General features: G+C 53.9%; 1 protein-coding gene across 1 annotated transcript in view; it reads right to left on the reverse strand.

Moving 5' to 3' along the window:
* Hhipl1 (HHIP like 1) overlaps window positions 1–19516 on the reverse strand; it is a 29517-nt gene extending 10001 nt beyond the window's left edge. The window contains exons 1-7 of the mRNA XM_020176211.2: window positions 18748–19516; window positions 12269–12915; window positions 9754–9897; window positions 7568–7896; window positions 6962–7088; window positions 4678–4823; window positions 1707–1788 (exon numbers count right to left, since the gene is read on the reverse strand). Of these exons, the coding sequence (XP_020031800.2) occupies window positions 1707–1788; window positions 4678–4823; window positions 6962–7088; window positions 7568–7896; window positions 9754–9897; window positions 12269–12915; window positions 18748–19038 (1766 nt within the window). The 5' untranslated portion in view covers window positions 19039–19516. The remainder of the gene's footprint in view (window positions 1–1706; window positions 1789–4677; window positions 4824–6961; window positions 7089–7567; window positions 7897–9753; window positions 9898–12268; window positions 12916–18747) is intronic.
* Window positions 19517–20643: the final 1127 nt, after the last annotated feature.

Consider the following 20643-nt stretch of genomic DNA (forward strand, 5'->3'; position numbering starts at 1 on the left):
CCATCCTCCAAGGGCACAAGGAAGGGACAGAATTCCATTTTAATTAGTTTTTGGCTGTCGATCTCTGATTCTTTGAATGGGACCGACCCTGTTCCCAGGCTGCCCCCACGTGGGTCCAGGACTTCAATAGGATTCCCAGCATGGGGTGAGAAGCAGCCACGTGACGTGACACGGAGTGGACTCCATTCAGTCTTGGCAGAAGAGGGGACACGGGCCTTTCCCCCCAGAGGCTGAAGAAACCTAGCTCTGCACATGCTTCTCAAAGCTCTGACCCCTGGATGATATCCACATGTTTTACACAGGCCAGGCAGAGTGTTCCTTAAGGAAATCGTATTTTTAAAAATTTTTGTATGCAAAAAAGTAGGGGGTACACCCTCCAAAAAAACACTACTGTGGTCGTGTTTGGGCAGTGAGAGGTGATGTGACCCCCACCCCCCTCCTCTCTCCATTCATTTTCCAAATGTTCGGTACTGGCCTCCAAGCAGTCTGTGTGGGTGCCAAGAAACACATTTATGGCAGAAGAGAAAAATGAAACAGGAAGGAGTCCAGCCCATTTCTGGCTCCTCCTGACCCCAAGCCCTTGAGCAGGTGAACCCCCCCGTGTCTCATTGGGTCCCCTCTACATGTACACAGGGACGCCAGGCCAAGAGGGAGAGGATGTCATAAAACCCAATGGAGATGACGCATTGAAAGCAACATCTGGCAGGCATGAGGTGTTCCATGTATGTGATGTTTCTTTAGAGAAGCATGTTTAAAAAAAAAAAGAAAACTAGGAATAAACTCAAATCCCAAGGAACAGGGAAGATAATGATGGTTCAGTGACTCAGCAGAAAATGACCAGTGGTTAAAAACCATCTCTTTTAGAGGGTTGCAACATGGAAACATTTACATAAATGGGGACAGATGAACAAGGAAGAGAACGGATCTGTGTGTGGTCCAGGTACAAGGACATAAATCCTGGCACCACACAGGTAAAAGATGAATGACTTCAGCAAACCAGGTCAGAGGAATGGAAGGAGGCAGTGCTTATGTTTTTCATGACAAAAAGTTAGGTTGTTAATTAGCATATTTGTACTTTTGTAAGTGATCATAGTAATTAAAAAAAAAAAAAAACCCAGGGTGGTAAGGAGAGTCTGCGAAGCTGTTGCCCAGTGGAGACAGAGTGACCAAGATGATGACTAAATGTGCTGGGTGATCCAATGAACCAATGGTAGTTTGTTAGTGTGGCAAATGTTTCATGATAATGTAAGATATTAGGGGACCTAGATATATGGGATGTAAGAAAAACTACTAGCTGGGCACCGATGGCTCAATTCTGTAATCCTAGCTACTCAGGAGGATCACGGTTCGAAGCCGGCCCGGGCAAATAGTTCACAAAACCCTATCTCAAAAATACCTATCACAGATAGGGCTGGTGGAAGGGCTCAAGGTGAAGGCCCTCAGTTCAAACCCTAGCACTGCAAAAGAAAAGAAAACTATCTTTACAACTTATCTATGAATCTAAAACTATTTTAAATTTTTTTAAAGTGCAATAGACATTTTGAAACTTTCCCAAACCTAGTGTAGCTCACTTTTCTCTAGTCCTCAGTTTTCTCATCTGGACATTGGGGAGGCCAAGTCTCCCCACTTGAGGATGGTGATGTAATGAAGGGAAGCTCTTCTGGCAGACAGCAGAGGCTTGGTCAGCACCGTGTGTGGGGACTCACCTGGAGGGGTCGATCACTTTGTAGATGACCCCACGTGCAGCCGTGGCACTTGGCACACCCGTGGACATGAAGTACAGCTCCCCTTCGGACAGTGAACAAGGTGACAAGTGAGAAGGCTGCTTGGAGCGTCCAGGTCAGCCTGGCCTCCCCCAGCTCCCCTCAGGGTCAGGGCTCCACAGGTCCGGAGGTGAGTGTACCAGGGCAGCCCAGGTGTCCAGTCCCTAGGACAGGGCTGGAGAGCTCAGAGAGATGACCAGGCACTCTACTAGGCTTTGGCAGCACAGACCCCAGGCCATCAGTCACACTGTCTGGCCTTACCCACGCTCTATCCTCCATGCTTGCTCCTTCCTACTGGTCCAGTTCCAAGACTGGTCCCTATCTGGATTCCTGCCCAGCACCACACCCCCTGGATGCAAATGGGGCTCATGGCTCAGTCCCCATCTGATGACCTTCAGGCCCATGTGGCTCTCTGAGCCTCATCTTCCAAATCTTTAAAATGGGCATGCCTCTCGTAGGGCTGTTATGGTACTGAGACAATAGACAGTGATGCCAATCACTATTAGCTATTACCTCAGTACCCAGGACCCCAACCTGCCAACTCTTGAAACCAAGTTCTCCCCATTGACAGCAGGCACCTCCCAGCCAGGGGTGTAAACCCCAACCTCTCTGTGTTGGCTCTACTCTAAGACTTTTACCACACTGCTGAGGACTGTGGTGGAAATGTGACATGAGCACCCAGAGCAAGGTGGCCCTAGAGGAATGTTAGTTCTCCTTGCTCTCCTCATCTCATCCTACCCCAAACCCCTGCTACACAGTGCCCAGAACTCCTGTGCCCAGGAAACAGGCTTCATTATTCCCATTGTACAAATGACCAAACAGAGACTCAGAGAGGTCAAGTGATTTGTCCAAAGTCACACAGCTGCTAAATGGTTAAACCAGGCCCAGAACTCAGCAAAGTCAGTTGCTTCAAGACCACAGCAGTAGAGGATACTTGGGGGCTGGGAGCCCAGACACACACTGCACATGGCCCAGTGTGATAGTTCAGCCATACTAAGACCTTTGCCTTTGAAAGAGGAGAGCAGAACGTTCAACCAGGGCTGAGGGAAGACAGCGTGGCATGGGTGTCCCCAAGGAGAGGCCAAGACAAACAAAGAGGTAGTAACTTGGAGAAAAGCATGACTCTGAAGACAAGTGCAATCACAGAGGGCTGTGTTGGGGTGGGGTCTGAGAAGTAAGGGACAGGAAACTGGGGCAGTTCCCCAAAGGGAAGAATTTGAGGGGTGATGTCTATAACTGGGATGGATCCAGCTCTGGGGGATGAGGAAAACAGGACGTCGAGTGACTATGGTCCCCGAATACCCACAGAGCAGGAGCATCAACCCTGCTGGGAAGTGGGGGGTGGGGTGGGTAATATGTCTACAGGGTGATGATGCAGCCTAGGAGTGGGGTATCCTGGCACCGTGTCCCACTGGAGCAGCTGTGACTTCCTGAGCACCTGTGGGCTATCTACCTCCCTCTCTGGCCTCTTTCTGAGAGAGGTCCTAGGAGCAGCCCATCTCCTCTGGCCACGCAGCTATAAGCTGTCACACTAACACTTCCCAGCCTTTGGAGGCCCAAGGCCCCCTGCCTACTGCTTCTTTGGCCCAAATTCACTTCTCTATGTCTTCATCTGGCTGACCAACCTTGAGCCCCTGCTTTGGGCACCGTGCCCACCCTCAACACGGGGTATGAAGAGTCAGCCTCAATTTCTCTATGTGTAAAGTGAGAGGGCTGGACCAGGCAGACTCCAGGGCTCCTTCCAGCCCTGATCTGCAGGAAGGCCTGTATATGCAAGGACCCCAGCTGGCCCCCTAAGCCTGTCTAGGGGGCAGGCACAGTCTCTGCAGTGTGGCTCACCCTGAAGGATGCTGGGCCAGCAGAGCTCCTTGTTTTGCAGTTTGCAAGTGTGAGAACAACTAGACAGCCAGTTGCTGGGAGCAGCCCATACCGCCCCAGCACTAGTACCTGTGTCCCTGGGCTGGCCAGCTCACAGGCGCCTCCTTTTGGTTTTCTATCAATCACTAGAAGGGCTGAAGAGAGTCTTGGGAACTTTCTTCCACTCTTGCATCTAGGGGTGGGGAGGGGCTGCTTCTAAAACATGTGAACCCCCTACTGATGGAAAGAAAAAGCTTTCAAGGGCCCCGTGGGCTTGGGATGGCAGTGGAGCTGAGGTTGCCCTTTTGGAAATTCAGATTCTGATGGGGGGGGGGGGTCGGTTCAACAAAGGTTTCCCAGACTCAGTCCTAGGGGCTCTGGGCACTGGGCCCTGCAGGGGACACCCCTCCAAAGGCCCTGGGTGGGCGTTGCCTAGAAACTCTGGCAGGCAAGAATCCACCAAGGCCCACTGGGGCCCTCACCTTTTGTCAAGAAACAATCCTGGGCCAAGGACAAAGGCAGGAGCCTCTGCAGCCCCTCTTCCTCAGCCCTCCCCCCTTGGTTCCCTGTACTGAAAGCACAAGTGCCTGGATGCAGGGCCGCTAATATGTAAGGAGGCTGCATCCAAGGCTTTGAGATGACATGGCTTCACTGAATGACCCAAATACATCTGCCACTAGGAACCCCAGGAGGTAGCAGTCTCTGGAGCTGCTCTCTTCCCCTCCTACCTGCAATTCCACATTCTAGATCCTTCCTATTCCTGCTAAAGCTGTGGACTCTTAACCCCGTTAGCTATCACTCTAGCACTCACAGCAACCTTGTCCAGGGTAGGGGCACTACCCCCCATTTCCCAGATGACAGAGGGGAAGCTCAGAGGCAAGGGCTCACCCAAGGGAGCACAAGCAAGGTCTCAAGCCCACTGAATGCTCCTCCCACCTCCCCTCCCTTCCCTAGCATGAAGGCCATCTCAGGCCTGAGATCCCATCCCTCACATCAGAAACTAGAAAGATCCATGGACCAGTCCCAGGCATGGGCAGCCAGCTTTAGGCATGCTCACCAGCCTCGTCCTCTGCAAAGGAGATGATGTGTGGATAATAGCTGTTGATGAGGCCTGGGAATGCACAAGTCTGGCCACGGCCCATGCAGATCTCACTATACCGCCATTGGCCTGTCTCTGGGTTCTCTCGGAGGGACATCAGACGCCTGCAAAGGAAGATGAGCTGTGAAATCATGCTTTGTATTGTATGCGGGGGAACTCACCCACCAATCCATCCACCCACCCATCCACATGTCCATCCATCTATCCATCCATCTACCATCCCCCCACCCCCACCTACCCATCCACCCACCCCCACCCACTCATCCATCTACCATCCACCCACCCATCCTCCCACTCATCTCATCCATGCAACCAGGACCACATGTTAGTTTTTAGGGTTCAGTGCAAAATGAGCATGCAGGGTCCCTTGTCTAAGGATTATTAAATTTTTCAGGATGGTGACAAAAGCATTAAGCCAAGTATGGGCCCTTCTGTGCCTGGGGCCCCATGTGGCTGCACAGGTTATCTATCTATGAAGCTGACTATGGGTGAGACTGTCACTGAGTACTTCCCAGAGAGACCCAGCGATGAACAAGATTGACTGGGTCCCTGCTCTTCAGCTCAATCCAGCCCCCTGGATAGCAGGAGGTGCAGCACTTTCAAAAGCTGACCTCCATGTCAGAGCCTGGGTAGCACCTAGTACTGCACACACCCTTTATTAATTGCCTTCCATTTCAGAGCACAAGCCGGAGCTTGGGCATCCTTCAAACTTGCTAATTTTGCCCCTTCCCTCCTCTGCTTGTCAATCACCTACAGATATCTGCAGACCCTGCTCAAACTTGGCCTCCTCTGAGAAGCCCTCCCTAATTGTCCCTTCACTTGGCTCCCAGCATGGGGCACAGCTTCTCTGAGGTGTGACTACTGCAAACTGTGTGCAGGTCTGTCCCTGACTCAGGTGCAAAATGCTCTTCACTTCTGTTACCTTGGCCCTGGTGCTCAGGAAATGTTGGCAAAATTAGGTGAATTGACTTAGGCCCTCCTGGGGAAGGAGAATCAGAAGTAAAACAGACTTCATCTATATCTATTTTTCAGATGGCAAAGCTGAGTTCCTAAGGAAGGAGAGAGCTGGGAGATCCAGCATCCAAGGGCCCAGGTATGGGCTCTCTCAGCTCCAGGCTGAGAACACAACATTTTCAGCTTTCACATGGTGAGGAGTCTCCAGCCAACCTCCGACTTTCTTACAATTGCCCTCCCGTGGAGATAGATGCCAGGGTGGGGAATTAGCCACCATACATGGAGTTTGGACTAGCTTCTAAGTTCTGTGCTACTAAGAGTCCATTCTGAGACACCCTAGCAGGTGGGTGCTACTGTCCACTCCACTTTTGCAGGGGACGTAAGTGGCTCAAGGTAAGTGGCCAGTCAGTGGAAGGATTTGAACCCAGGCCATTCAGCTGCACTTTTAAGCATGGTGTCAGGTTCTATGACTTCCCTGGTCTCAGTTTTCTCCTCTGCACAATGGGACAGTGAAGTGATCTTTAGTATCCATAAACCCCGCAGAGGACAGAGCCCAGCTCAGCTGGCTTTGGGGTGTGTTTTTTTCCTCCTCCTCTAACATCAAGCCCCTCCCCAACACACACACATGCACACACACTAGGGTTTCAGTGGCAGAGTGGCACTGCTCTGGAGCATGGAGGCAGAGCAGCAAGGCTCCACCAGCCATGATGGTCAGGCCTGGACAGCCCTCCAGCTCTCCCTCTCCCCAGCAGGGCGCCCTCTGGTGGGCTGCTTCCCTCTCTGACCTCAGTTTCCCAACCTGTGGAAGGGGACTTAGACCAATGCTCCCTGTGAGGAGAACTAGGTGGGGTGCCCAGGGCTCTCTAGACTCTGCCACCTGATGCAGTGACAGATCCTGGCATCCTTAGAAGTGAGGTGGCCCTAGGTATAGAGGAAATGTCCATGTTCTGTCCCAAGCTCCTTGGAACAGCTGTTAAGCCTGGAATCCAGGAGTCTCAGGAGGGAGAACAGATCTAGGACCTGCACTTAAGTCCTTCACTGGGGACTGCCTAGGGCATCCAGCAAGGTTCAGAATAATGTGGGAGGGAGTCAGGGTGACTCTGACTTACTCCCCTGTTTGTCCTTCACCTGGGGACTCTGTGGTAGCAGGTGTGCACCTGGGTGCTAGCATGCAGACACACACACACACACGTGCACACACATACAGACTCATTCCTTTTTAATATAGTGTGGGTAGGAAGGGAGCCTGAGGCAGCAGCTGGGGGCACTCACGGTGTGGGTCACTTACCCACTCATGAAATCTCCAAAAATGTAGAGGCCGTTCAGGTTGGGGTACTCGCAGCCACGGTACACATAACCCCCTGTGACCGATTTGCCCAGCTTGTGCGGGTAAGCGAAAATCGGCAGCACGTCGTCTGCAGATCAGGGGAAAAACTGGGGTGAGCCTGCGGCGACCGGGTTCTCTGCCAGGCCAGTTTCCGTTCGTGGGAAATGGGGTCCCTCCCCACAAGCAAGCCGTGAGCCGAGCCAAGAGGGACAAGGGAATGGGAGGTCATCAAGAGGGCCAGTGACGGGGTGGGGGGCGGTGCGTATGGGGCGGGACAGGGGAGGGAGGCTCACAAGAGCAGGAAGGGTGTGATTACAGGGGCGTGGGGCAAGGAGAAAGCCAAGAGCGTTGCTTGGGAGAGACCCCCGAGACCGTGGAGGTTCAGAGTGGGGACAGGAGGTCACAGGAAGAAGGCGCTGGCACACAGCCCACGGGGTGGGGTGGGGAGGGTCTGCGATGACTAGGAGCCCGGGCAGGGATGGGGCGCGGGAAGCCCTGTCGCACAGCGAGTGCGGAGGGTGGGGGTGGGTCCGGGATCAGGGGTCCCCGAGAGGGCGCGGCGGTCACCGAGGGAGGCGTTGGCGCACAGCTTGCGGTCGTAGCACTCGAAGCCCTCGCGGGCGCGCCAGCCATAGTTGCGGCCGCGCTCCACCAGGTCCACCTCCTCGAACTTGTTCTGGCCCACGTCGCCGCAGAAGAGGCGCCCGCGGCCCGCGCCAGACGTCGGGTCGCCGCGATCGAAGGAGCAACGCCACATGTTGCGCACGCCCAGAGCGTAGACCTCCGGCCGCGCAGCCGGATCACCCACGAACGGGTTGTCGGGCGGGATGCGGTAGGGCGGGCCGCGCTCATTGCGGTCCACGTCGATGCGGAGCACCTTGCCCAGCAGCGCCGACCTGCGGGAGGGATGGAGAGCGCGCCCGCTGGGGTCGTCCTGCACCCGGGCACACCGGCACTGGTTCCAGCCCTCCTCGGCTTCTTGCAACCCCGTAACCTCCTTCATTCCTTCAACGTGCCAAGCCTGGCCGAAGCACAGGACCGAACATTCCATCTACTGCCACTTTCATCCTCACGACAAACCTTTTAGGTGAGGTTCCCACTTTACAGATGGGGCAGCCAAGCTCAGAAAAGGTCAAAAAATGTGCCCAGCCACCATCCTGCTAGTCAGTGGTACAGCTGGCTGGGGGAGGGGAGGCCTCCCACCTTGAACCTCGCCCCAGAAACCCAAACTCTTCACCACAACCCTCAGTGCATCCTCAGTGTCCTCAACTGTAATGTAAGGCGTCCTACTCAGCCCTGCCTATTCACAGGACTGTGCCATAGGGTGAAGACCACACTTTAAGAGTGACTCCTATTTACACAGTAGGTGACCAGGAAGTGTTACTGAGCTAATGAATGAATGACTGCAATCAAAGCCAAGAGCACCAAACAAAGAGTACAGGGGACAGCTGGGCAAGGGGGACAGAGACAGGGTGCTCTGACCTCCATGCAACTTTTGGTTTCACTAGTCACATGACAGGAGTGGGACAGTATGGGAAAAGTCTGGAATGGACTTGAAGACAGCATGGAGCGGAACAGGCTTTTTATGATGCTTTCTGACACACCCACTTAATGCATCCTTCCCCCTTCTGGTACCCCTCCCCCAGGCTGCCTTGCCTGGTGAACTTTACCCAGGTGACACAACTGTGTACCCATCATTGCCACACAGTATTAGCACCCAAGTGTCTCCCTCATCATCAGACAACTCACTAGTGTTCCTCTTTAATGGCTTTTTAAATGCTTCCTTTTAAGATGCTCCTCATCCCCTAGAAGTGCCCGGTGGTCCTCTAGTTCCTCAGTGGTTCCTCTCACACACTCGGGGCAGCTTCCACCCCCACCTCCAGCCTCACGCCCCATGCCAGGCTTCTGCACGTAAGTGGGAAAAAATTCCTGGCAGTAAAACAATGTTTTTAAGTTCTGCACAATTATCTGCAATCCTTCATTTCTATTTTCTCACCTTCATGGCTACACACATGGCAAACATGAGAAGGCAATGGCCCTTACCCTGTGAAACGCGAAGGCACAGGTACTACAACCAGCGCCGTCCTTGCCACTGTCACTCACCCGGTGGAGAGAGTTGTGTCATTCTGACTAAGGGAATGGAGGAGACCGACTGGAGATTCCTGAACACCTGGTCACACTCCTGACTCTGTGTGTGTGCACGTGGGCACATGTGTGTGGAGGGAATGCAGACAGATCATTTACTCAAGCCAGGAAGTGGGAAATTAGGGCGAGACCACACTTCAGCATTTGAGTCTCCCTGAATGAGCATCCCAGCAAGTGCAGGACTGACCTTGGAGAAAACCCCATCTTCCCAGAGGCTCACTGCTGTCACTTGTCAGGCACCTGTGACAAGTGAGCACTATACCTGACCCTCAGCACCACTGCCTGCCCTGCATGGACATCATTATTATTCCCTCCAATAGATGGGAGAAAGCGACTTACCTGAAGACCCCAGATAGCTGCAGGCTGAGCTGGACCCGAACCCCTTTCTTTCTTTTTTTTTTTTTTCTAGTGGTACTGGGACTGGAGTTTGAACTCAGAGCCTCACGCTTGCCAGGCAGGTGCTCTACCACCTGAGCCACTCTGCCAGCCCCAAACCCTTTTCTACTGCCCTGCACTGCTTGGCTGAGGAGATAACTCCCCATCCAGAAGCGTGTAAGAAGCCAGGAGCACATAAAAGAACGTACGAGCCAGCCAAAGGCAGAACATACTTGTTTTGAGCATTTCCAAACTTCCCAAAGGGGTCTCCGGCCATCCCGCCGTCTCCGGTAAAGATGTAGAGGTACCCATCCTCCCCAAAAAGCAGTTCACCCCCATTGTGGTTAGAGGCTGGTTCTTCAATCTCCAGGATTATCCTACAAGGACATAAGCCCCCCCACAACAAAAACTTAGCCTCCACATATGAGCCAAAACATAAAACAAGATCATAGCAATAAGATCTCCTATCTTGGATGTAATTTTGTAGTGGAAAAAACTTTTTTATATCCTTTATAACAAGTGATTTTGATTTTCACAAGGATCAGGGAGGTAGGCTGGGCAGGGATAATTTGCTCCATTTTGTTAAGAAGAACATGGAGGCTCTGAGAGTTTAAGTGGCTTTTCTGAAGTACACAGTACAGGTAGCAGAGCTAGAACTAGGACTCAAGTCTTCTCATCTGGATCTAGTAAGGTTTTTTCCTGCTGCTCTCCAATGCTAGCACCAGCTCTATTAGAATGACGGGAACTTGTCAAGCTGACCACTTAGCACAACTGGGTTTTTCATCCTCACAGCTTCCTACACACCAACTACTGAAACAGTACATTCTACATGTACCCTGGCTTGTCAGTCACCACTTCTCATGATGGTGGACTGGATGCTGTAGACTGCCTTCAGATCCATGCCACTCCAGGAATCTCCCTGCTGCTCCTACGGGAAGCCTTCCACTGTACCCCCAAGCCAACTGGCTTCTAGGTTTGCCAGTGGAGAAGGGAAGGCAACAGAAAGGGAGAAGCCATAGTTCTCTGGCTTCTGACTCTGTCTCCAGAAGTGCTGGGTGAAGAGGCAGTAAAAGCTCAGGCCAATTGGACCTCTGGATGTCCACCAGGCATCTCAGCCCCAGCTGCATTAACACCTCTCCCTTGGGTTCCTCAGATCCCAGTGGCAGCAGTTTGTTGCAGTCACTGATCTTGGTCTGAACCTTGTCCTTGTCCTCCTGTAGCCCTGTGCTGAATCCCTCCAAGGGAAATAAGCCTCACAGTTCAGAAAAACCAAGATACAAAGCCCAAGCCACTTGAACCCAAGACTGGGGTCCTTCAGAGTCAAGCCTGGAAGCCTTTGCATGGTGAGGCCAATGCACACAACTGGTTCAGCAAAACAGAGCCCCGAGCTGCAGGTTCTTCATATAGAGGACAGCTCAGACTATCTATTATGTGCCTCTTCACCCTGCTAGAATCCCTGCCCTCACCCTGGGAAGGGACTGACTTCACCATGGATGACCACTCACTCCTGGGTCACCCAGCTATGCCTACTTCTCTCCTTTGAATGACTCAAGTTCTAGGCTTGGACATGTGACATCCCCAGAGGACAGTTATGGAACCTCCAGTCTGAAATATTTTCATCTGCCTATTATATGTTCCAACTTATCAGGCTCTATCAGGACTCAGTTTTTACAAGTCACTGTTGAAGACACATCCATTCTGTCCTTCCATCTTCCCTCTGTCAGGTCCATGTGATAATCAGCCTCTCGCAGAGAAGTGGTTGCACAGGCTCATATAAGATGATGATAACTATGTTTTCTCTGACTGCCAGCAAGTTCATAGTCAAAATTAATGCGGACTGATGAGAGCCATATTAGCCCTGAAGACAAGCATATTTGATTTCGCCTCCTTTTTAGAGGAGAGGGTATTTCTCCCAGTTCTCTGTTTTAGGCAGCATATTGGCAGCCGCTGCACCTTCTCTGTGGTGCCAGCTTCCCCTGGATGGTCCCAGCTCTGGGGCTTCAGTAACCCCTCTTCTGGCTTCCTCCAGTGGCTCAACCAGAGGTACCTCCCACCCCAGGCTTCTCTTCCAACCTTTCTAACACCCAAGTAACTCATTCCTAGGATCCGGGAATGAGTTGGATTCTCTTATACAGAGCTATTTTCCTGTTGGACTTGGATTGATTTGAGGGCTCCTTGGGCCAGGCCAGATCAACCCCATTTTTAAACAGTTGGGGCAAAAATAACACTGAGAGCAGGCTCCGCAGGAATGGATAAAAGTCTGGGGCAGGAGGGAGGGTCAGTGTGTGTGTGCGGGGTGGGGAGAAGCTGACGGTGGTGTCAGGAATGGTGCTTTCAGGGAGAGATGGTGGGAAGTGGTGAGGAAAGTGAGTCCTGGGTACACATTAGGGTTCCAGCTCAGATCCTTCCTAGCTGTGTGACCTAACAGATCACTTCCTCTCTCTGAGCCTCCACCTCTTCATCCATAAAATGGAAAAACAAAACAAAAAAACCTAACCTCCTTGGGTTTTATGAGTCAAATGAGACATCTCCAAGGGATGAAAGGGTTGGGGAAGAAATGTCCACCTTGATGGTCAGGTCGAGGGGTGGAGACCATGGATGTCTGTTTTGTAAAACCATCGGAGTTTTTGATTAAGTCTCCCACTGGGCATGTGAAATATTCACAGTATTTAATAACAGACCCAGCTGATGCTCCACCTGCCTCCCACACGTCGCCCAGCCCCACCCTGGCCTGGGCCCCTGGGACACCTCTCAGAGTGGTGGTCCACCGTGTTCTCGTCGTCCTCCGAGACCCGAAACTCGCTGATACGGATCCACTCGTTGAAGTCGACCCCCACCGAGTAGTAGACGTAGATCTTGCGGGTGTGCCGGAAGCGGGGGTGGAAGACCAGACCCAGGAAGCCTCGCTCATCACCCTCCCAGGGTGAGGTGAGCACTGCGCGGCTGATGTTCAGAAAGGGCTTCTCCAGCCGCGAGCGGTCGGGAAGGTAGGTCCACACCAGCCCCACCTGCTCAGCCACGAAGAAGCGGTGGCTGCCGTCCCCGGCATGGATCATGGCCACAGGATTGCGCAGCCCGTTGGCCACCTCCTCCAGGCACAGCTGCAGGCAGCCCTTGGAGTCGGCCACCACGCGTCCCAGGTTCAAGTTCAAGTTCTCGTTGACCAGCAGGTACGGGAAGCAGTAGTCCGTGTCATCAAGGGACAGATAGCGGCAGAACTTGGCACGGTTGCCCTCCAGAGCCCAGAGCTCGCGATCCGTTGAGAGGTGGCGGAAGAGGCCCCGGCAGGTCTGCCACATGTCCAGGCAGTAGTCCTCACAGAGGCCGGGCACAGTCCGCAGTGGTGTGGCGGGGTCCTCTGCATCGTACAGGTGGGCTGCGTAGGGCGAGCACTCCTGCAGAGAAGGGGAAGGTTCAGAGATGCTGTGTGAAGCCCCTTCATTGGCACGGGGCGGGAGGGGGTGTGTCACCTGCCTGTAGCAACAGTCTATTATCATGAATAGTCTCAACCCCAGAAACAACCCTTGGCCTGTTTCTTTTTCATTTTTGTCCCCTTGCCTTAGAGCTTTTTAGAATAACCACAACCAGCCGGGCACTGGTGGCTCACACCTGTAATCCTAGCTACTTGGGAAGCTGAGATGGTGGTTTGAAGCCAGCCTCAGACCCCCATGTCCAAAATAACCAGAGTAAAATGGGCTGGAGGAGTGACTCAAGCAGCAGAGTGCCTGCTTTGCAAGTGCCAAGCCCTGAGTGCAAACCCTGGTTCCACCAAAAAAAGAATAACCACAGCCATTACTACAGTGACAGCAAGGGCTGCTTTTTGTGCAGAGCATGGCTTGGGGTGGGGGGAAACATGGTGAAAACTTTCACCTTTGATATCATGTCCCTTATCCCATGTCTGCATGATTTACTCTTTCCTTTTATCAGCATCCCTACTCAGATCGCCCCGATCTCCCCATCTACCCCACATTACCCCCTGGCCTCTGACTCTGCTTAAAAAGACAAAAGCTTTTCCTGAACTGTAATAAAAATAATGTGCTACTTGTTTATTGCCTGTCTTCCTCAGAACACACAGTCTACTAAGGCGGGAATGATTTGGTCTTGTACACTGCTGTATCTCTCCCAGAGCCTAACACAAAGTCTGGCACATAGTAGGCCCATAATGAGTAATGCCAAATAACAACTTACTCCCTCCAGCCCTTTGTTCACTTTGGTCTGTTGGAAACAAGTGCTCCTACCTGAATCCATCATACATCTGAGAGCTCCAGGAAGGAGAGGGTGCTACTGATGGGGAAACTGAGTTGTTTCCCCCTCCCCTGTGTCATTCAATGCCATGCTCAGGCTAGTAACATGGGGAGGAGTCTGAGTTTGATTTCAAAGGGGCCTTGTTCTCTCCAGCACAGGGGTGGCTGGCACAGGTGTACCTGTGCAAGTGCGTGATGATGCCACGATACCGTGCCCACACCTTCCTATGACTCCAGCCCATCCATCCTCCTCACAGGCACCTGGGACTCAGCCCCTCCCAGTAAATATATTGGGGTTGGCCCCCACCTCAGCAGCTGCTCTGGCAACTGATGAGCTAAACAAATCCAGCTCCTGGGGTTCCTCTTCAGATCTCTCAGACACCTGGGCTCCCCACTCCCTCACCTGCCAGCCCTGAAGCCTCTCCTACTGATGAGTTTCTGTGAATGCTGTTCAGGCCCACGTCAGCAGTACCTGGATTTCAGGGGAGACAATTTGGGGGGGGGTGGGGAGCAAGACTGTGACAGCTGGGAAGAGGGGGTAGATGGGTAATGTGACACCTTCCTCCCTGGCATGGTCCGGACTGCAGCCATGTGGCGTCCCAGAAGCTGGGCCCACCGCTCACAGCTGTATGTTAGCCCTGGCTCTCCCCTGTTTCTTGTTCCTTCTGCTTCCTGGGTCTGCTTGCTCAAATAAGGAAAAGCCCAGAGCTGGGCCCATGTTCTTTTTACTGGGGACCCAGGCAGAGGCAGCAAACCTGAACAGGCCTCACCCCTGCTTCATGCCTCCAGTGCCCATCCTATCCCTGAACCCAAGAGCCATGTTGGAGGTAGCTAGGCACCCCTGCTGTGGCTCTGCCCATGCCCCCACCCTCTGCCCACCTTCCATTTCCTGGCACCCCCTGCCATGTCACACCTCTGAGCCCTTCCCTTCACTCAGGCCTTCACTGGCAGGCAGACTTCTTTTCCTTCATAAATAATAAGGATGAAAATAGTCATAAATCATGGTAGCTCCTGATTTTCAGGCAGACCATGGGCTGGGCTTCCTCCAAAGGTATCCACAAACTGACAGGTGTTCTTATTTCTTTATTCCCGTGAGACAGATAAAAGCCACCAGTAATACCGAGTCACATGCTACAGAGTGTAGCTGGTGGAGTTTGAGCTAGGTGTGCCGACTTCACACACTGGCTCCAAACTACACACTTGCAAACTCCAGTGGGGTGCCCTCTACCCACCAGGCCACCTTCCTTGCCCCTTCTCTGTCTACAGAAAAGCCCTTAGCAGCCAAGTCCCCATAAGGACCTCCCACTGTGGCGCCCCAACCTGTGCACTACAGCTCTGATCTCTGAGTCTGACACACCCTCCAGCCGATTCAGTTCTGGGCCCACAGAGACTTCAGGGATGCTCCTTCAGAGGTAGGGGAGGTGCTGTCAGCTATATGCTGCCACCCCCACCCTTTCATGGCCCCCATAGGGAGGGCCAGGCTGGGGTAGCAGGAGAGAGACCTCAAGGGCCAGTGGGGGGCTGGCAGACCTCCCTGTTGTGCCCCCAACCTCTGGGCCAGGGGTCACACTCCTGTTAGATGACTGTAGTTTTGGTCACTCTTAGCCCTAGTACTCCCTGGGGTTGAGTCCCACCCAATAAGCTAAGGGCACTTGAAGTCTTTGATCAGTCATGGTCCCAGGCCCAGGCAGAATGGCCATGTCTCTGTCACACGCTCTACTCTGGTGAGGATGGGCTGGATGGCCAGCCTTGGAACTCTGCACAGTGCAGGCTCTCTGTGGTGCCCTGGAGCCTCCTGTGAAACACCAGCAGCTGCAGGTGGCCAGGGAAGGATATGCCTCACTTCCTCTTTGCAGGGCAGGGTCACTGTGACTCTTGTTTTACAGACGAGGAACTTAGGCTAACAGAGGCCACTTGCCAAGAAGTGACTAGACCAGGGCTCACACCCAGGCCTCATAACACCTACAGATGTTCTTTCTAGCAGCATTTCATTCAATTATAGACTTGAATAGACTGTATGCCCGGCACTGTCTGGAGTCCAGAGACACAGTGGGGAGGTGGGGAAGGACAGACTTTCAGAAGCCAATCTGAGTGCCCTCCACTCACCGAAGCCTAACCCAGAACTCAGAGGGAGCACAACAGCGTCCAGGGTCAAACAGAGACCTCAGCACGTATGCATCAAACCATTGGTCCAGCAGCCTTCCTCTTGGCCTGTGTACTCTTTCTCACACACAATGCAAACATGGTGGCTCTCAGACCAGAGTAGTCCAGAATTAGGAAGTGGCAAGAGGGGACAGTGGTTGCTGCCGGTAATCATTCAGTTAGCCTCAGTGTCCCAGGGGAGATGGGAAAACCAAACCAGTCTCTCACTGCTGGACCATTTAGTGCAGGGGCGGAGCGCTTGTACATGGATGCTACCGCACAGCTACTGACACTCATGACTCATGATCCTGTGTCCCAGAGGCTTCTTCTGTTCACCACCCCCTCATTTGGGAGACAAGTCTTGTACACAGTGTTCTCCTGTGGTGCGTCTCCTCCTCACCCACTACTTCCACATCTGGCAAGTTCCTATTCATGGTAAGAAGGGCTTTAAAACAAGAGCACATGTCTCCTGTGAGACTTGAGCAGCTCCTTAACCTCTTTGTGCCTATGTCCTCATCTATACAAGGGAAAGCCCACCCTCACAGAGTTGCTGGAAGGAATAGAAATGATACATGCTTTTGTTCAGTAAATGTTTAAACAATATGAGCCATCAAGAAGGAACGTGATGGTACCTCATCCAGAAAGATGTCCCTGACTGATGCAGCTTTTTTGCTATGCCCCCCTGGTAACCTTGGGGAATCTCTTACACATTCTGGTAAGTGGCTGCATGTCTCTCTCCTGAACTTTGGTGGCTTTTGAGGCTGGCCCTGCTACTTGCCAACTGCCCGTGAGCCAGCAGTAGCACAAAGCCATCCCCTCACAGGCTCGGGGATGTGTCTGCTGAGTGTGTAAGCATGAAGAGCACCTTTGCTGGTTGCCATCAGAACTCTGAAGGCCCCAGCACTCAGAGAGGTGACCTCAGTCACAGAAAGCACTCACAGGCCACGCTGGTGACACCACATACCACAACTGGCCTTTCTCCTCCTAAGGACATAGGCATTTCCTACAGGAGGGCAAAGCCCTCCAGAAAGAGCCTCCTGTCTCCCCAAGGCAGTTGTGAGGCCTGAAAGCTTCACCCACTGAAACCTGTAGATGAGGCACCTGTATCCCTCCCCAGTTGGAAATCAGGAGGTGCCCTCAGAGTCTGCCTTGGCTGGCAGCGAGGGCGGTGCTTCTGCCAGCCCTCTCCTCAAGGCCCTTTCAGAGAGTCCGTTCCCTAGCCCCAGAGACCCACTATGAGGTCACTCCAGACATGAGGTCACCCCCAGAGATGCCTCAGCTAGAGATGCGAGCAGACACTCCCCCACAAACTGCTGAAGGCCAGGCTGTCCTGGGAAGGTTTCCAAGGCAAAAGAGGTGCCTCCTGCCAGCAGACCACCTCAGAACTGACTTTCCCTTCCTCTTCCTCACACCTGTCTGCCATGCTGGGCCCAGCATAAAGTAAGTGTTCAATAAACAAATGTAGAATGGTAAACTCTGCTACATGTCCTGGGGGTGGGTCCCAAGGAGCTCCCAGGCTGAGGAGGCAGGTAGTTGACCAGCCTGTCAACTTCCTTGAGATTCACAGCATGGAGGTCCACAGAGCCCACCAGAAGGTGGACAGCCCAGCACCTGGAGCATTCTGTGCCCCCTCTCCTCATCTCCCAGTGCCTCTTACTTCCCACCCAGGTGTGCTCACATGGGCACTGGGTGTGGTGCAGGTCCTGCCTGTCACTACTGAACTGTGTGATCAGGACTTGATGGGCTCGGTACATCCTTGCCTTTTCTGGGTCTTCCCTGAATTGGTCCCACTCAAGCCCCTCCCAGGGCTGAGCAGCAAAGGGAGTGGGGACAAGGAAGCGCTTGGGGAATTCACCTGCAAACAGTAAACTAGCCTGTGTCATTAATTGGCAAATGCAGGAGGGGTGATAGTTAGAACATCTGCTCCTTTCTAAAGATAACACAATAGGGCAACAGTGAGCTTTCCAGGGTCACAGAGTCAGGAGGTGGCAAAGCCAGAATCAGCTCAGGAAGACTGATTCCAAGTCAGCCCTTCTGCCTCCCCCGCCCCTCCCCATGCCCAGCTGACCGAAGGCTGGAACTCTGTGCTCCAAGATGAGGGCTCCTCTACCTTTGAGTCCCCTCTCTGCCCAGTTGCTAAGCCAGGCTTCCCGGCCTGGTCCCCAGTTCTGCATTCAGTCAGGCAGCTGGGGCTGTGGTCAGCACTCATCATCAACCTGCACCGAAGGAAAACAGCTATGGCAGGTTCTGGTGTGGACGGAAACAGGGGCTCCACCCTCAGAGGTGAGATGTGAGGGAGGGGTTCACCAAGGGATGTCACTCAAGTGGTGTTAAGACTGAGGACCCACACAGACAGGGTCAGAGGGGAGGGAGGGACTCAGTCTGCTCCATCAGGGGAGTGGAGGGGCTCTCACAGACAGCAGTGCTCCTCAGACCTCTGCGCCTAGACCAGCACACCCAATTCTCTCCGCGGCACAGAGGAGTGAGGCAAACACCTCCTCACCCTAGTACCTGGACAAGGGCGGGGCTCCTGGGATGGAGCACTGGGGGCCGTAACCCTAGGGTGTCCCGGGCATAGGAGTCCCCAGTCTCTGAGACTGATGACATTATTTAACTGTCCCTCCTGCTTCAGGAGAGGAAACCGAAGCCCTAAGAATATCCAAGTCACAAAGCTAAGGAATGACAAAGCCAAGAGCCGTCCGGGGATGCCCGGTGTCCCGCCCGGTGCCAAATCACTCTGGATCCGGGACCCACTCTCTATCCTCGCCCCAGTGAGTTCGGATCCCCGCTGTACCCAGAACCAGGACCCAGGCGCGCCCTCTCCGCCGCGCGCCCGCTCACCTGGCACATCAGGTCCAGCGCGTAGCCAGCGCACGTCGCCCACACCCCGGCGTCTATGCGGGTCGCCAGGGCTCCGAAGCGGCGGGCCAGCGCCGCGTCCTGCTCCGCGGTGCAGCAGCCGAAGGCCGAGTACTGCGCGCAGAAGAGCAGCGGCTGCGGCGGCCGGAAGGGCGGCCTGAAGTCCAGGCACTGCGGGTGCGGGGCGGCCGGGAGCGCCTGCAGTGCCAGCAGCGACAGCAGCGCTAGCAGCGCCCGGGCTCCGGCCCCAGCCTCGGCCCGCTGCCCCGCCATGCCTCCCGGCCCGCAGAGGAAGAGGCGAAGGGCGGGCAACCCGGTCCGGTGCGCCCCGAGCGCCCGCCTCCAGCCTCGCCGGCACCCTCCCGCGCGCTTGCGGCAAAGAGAATGGGTGGCTCGCCCTGCAGGCCTCAGGTTTGAGGACTTCCCTGGCCAGGAGGTCCCCTCTGATCCGGAATCCCCTGGCGGGACTGCTGCTAGAGGCGCGCGGCGCAGAGCACTGCACAACGTCTGTTCCCGCTCTCCGGGTAGCTCGCAGCCCCTTCCTCCTGGCCGCGGAGTCTTACAAATTCAAAGTCTGGGGCCTGGCCTCTTGGAAGCCCGACTGTGTTTCACGTTTCTGCCTGGGACTTAACTTCCTGGCCTGGAACACTATTTGGCCATAGAGGGTCGGGAGCTCCAAGACCCAAGCCTGACTCCCGGTTCCAGTCCCACCTCCTACTGGGCTAGGGGAGGGACAAGATGGAGTCAGTGATTAGGAGCTTTCATGGAACTACTTAAAATGAGGTGTGGAGTAAATGTGTGTGCTGTCTGGGTCCCACAAGGAGAAGCAAAGCCCAGGCCTGCAGGTGGGGAGGGAGGAGGTGGCAGCTCCCACAATCCACCCTTGCTCCAGCCCCCAACTTTTATTCCCTCCTGGGCCAGCAAACTCCCCTACTTTCCAGGACTCAGCAGGCCTCCCTCCTTCTACTCTGCATAGGAAGCCCTGATGGGTCCATGCCTGTGGTAGGCATCCATTCTGTCTACCCTAAACCCTTGCCCCAGCTTCAGTACCTCCACCCCCTACCCAAGTATATGCATATACACTGCCTCATTGTCCCAGAACCTCACAACTCCAGAAGCATCTGCCACTTTCCCAAACTGATCTCAGCATCCTCACTAGAATGCCCATCCCATCCCCATTGTCTGTCTGGCAAACTCCTATTTGGTCTTCATGGCCCCAGCTCACACACCCATCCTTTGCAGTTTCTTTAGGTTGCTCTGGGAAACCCATCTGGGTCTTTGTGCTAGAGTTCCTGGCAGGGCTGAGTGGCTTAGATTCCTCATGGCTGTGAGACTCAGAGGTCTGTGGCTGAGGCTGAACAGAGGCTGTGATGAGTCAGGGTCTCCACACACAACATCTCTAAGTACTTAAAGCAGAGCCAAAAAGCCACAGGGACATGGTGAGGCAACTTGGAACTCCACAACAGTAGGAAGAGTCCACAAGTCCTTGACTTGCAGGGCCAGCAGGAGATGGCACTAGAGTCAAATAGCTGTGGTCACCTGCCAAAGCTGGGCCCCCAAGGTGCCTATCTGATGGAAGCTAGAGATAGCTACTGTCAGACTGTGCCTGAGACAGACAGCAGGGGAGGAATACCTCAACTTCTCCTTCATCCCACCCTCCAGCTCCAACCAACGCTTCTCATCAACTGAACAGAGTAGGGGTGACTGAGTGGGAGACTGAAAAACACAGCTTTGAGGGGTGGGGGGCACATGGAGTCTGGCAAGGGCAGAGCTGGTGTGGTCTGAGGATACACAGGCCCAGGAAGGACATGGGCAAAGGCCCCTGGTTCACAGCCAGTAGTCAAAAAAGGCAATGGAAACACATCAACATAGGACTCT

Source organism: Castor canadensis, chromosome 3 (genome assembly GCF_047511655.1).
Source record: "Castor canadensis chromosome 3, mCasCan1.hap1v2, whole genome shotgun sequence".
Taxonomy (NCBI): Eukaryota; Metazoa; Chordata; class Mammalia; order Rodentia; family Castoridae; genus Castor; species Castor canadensis.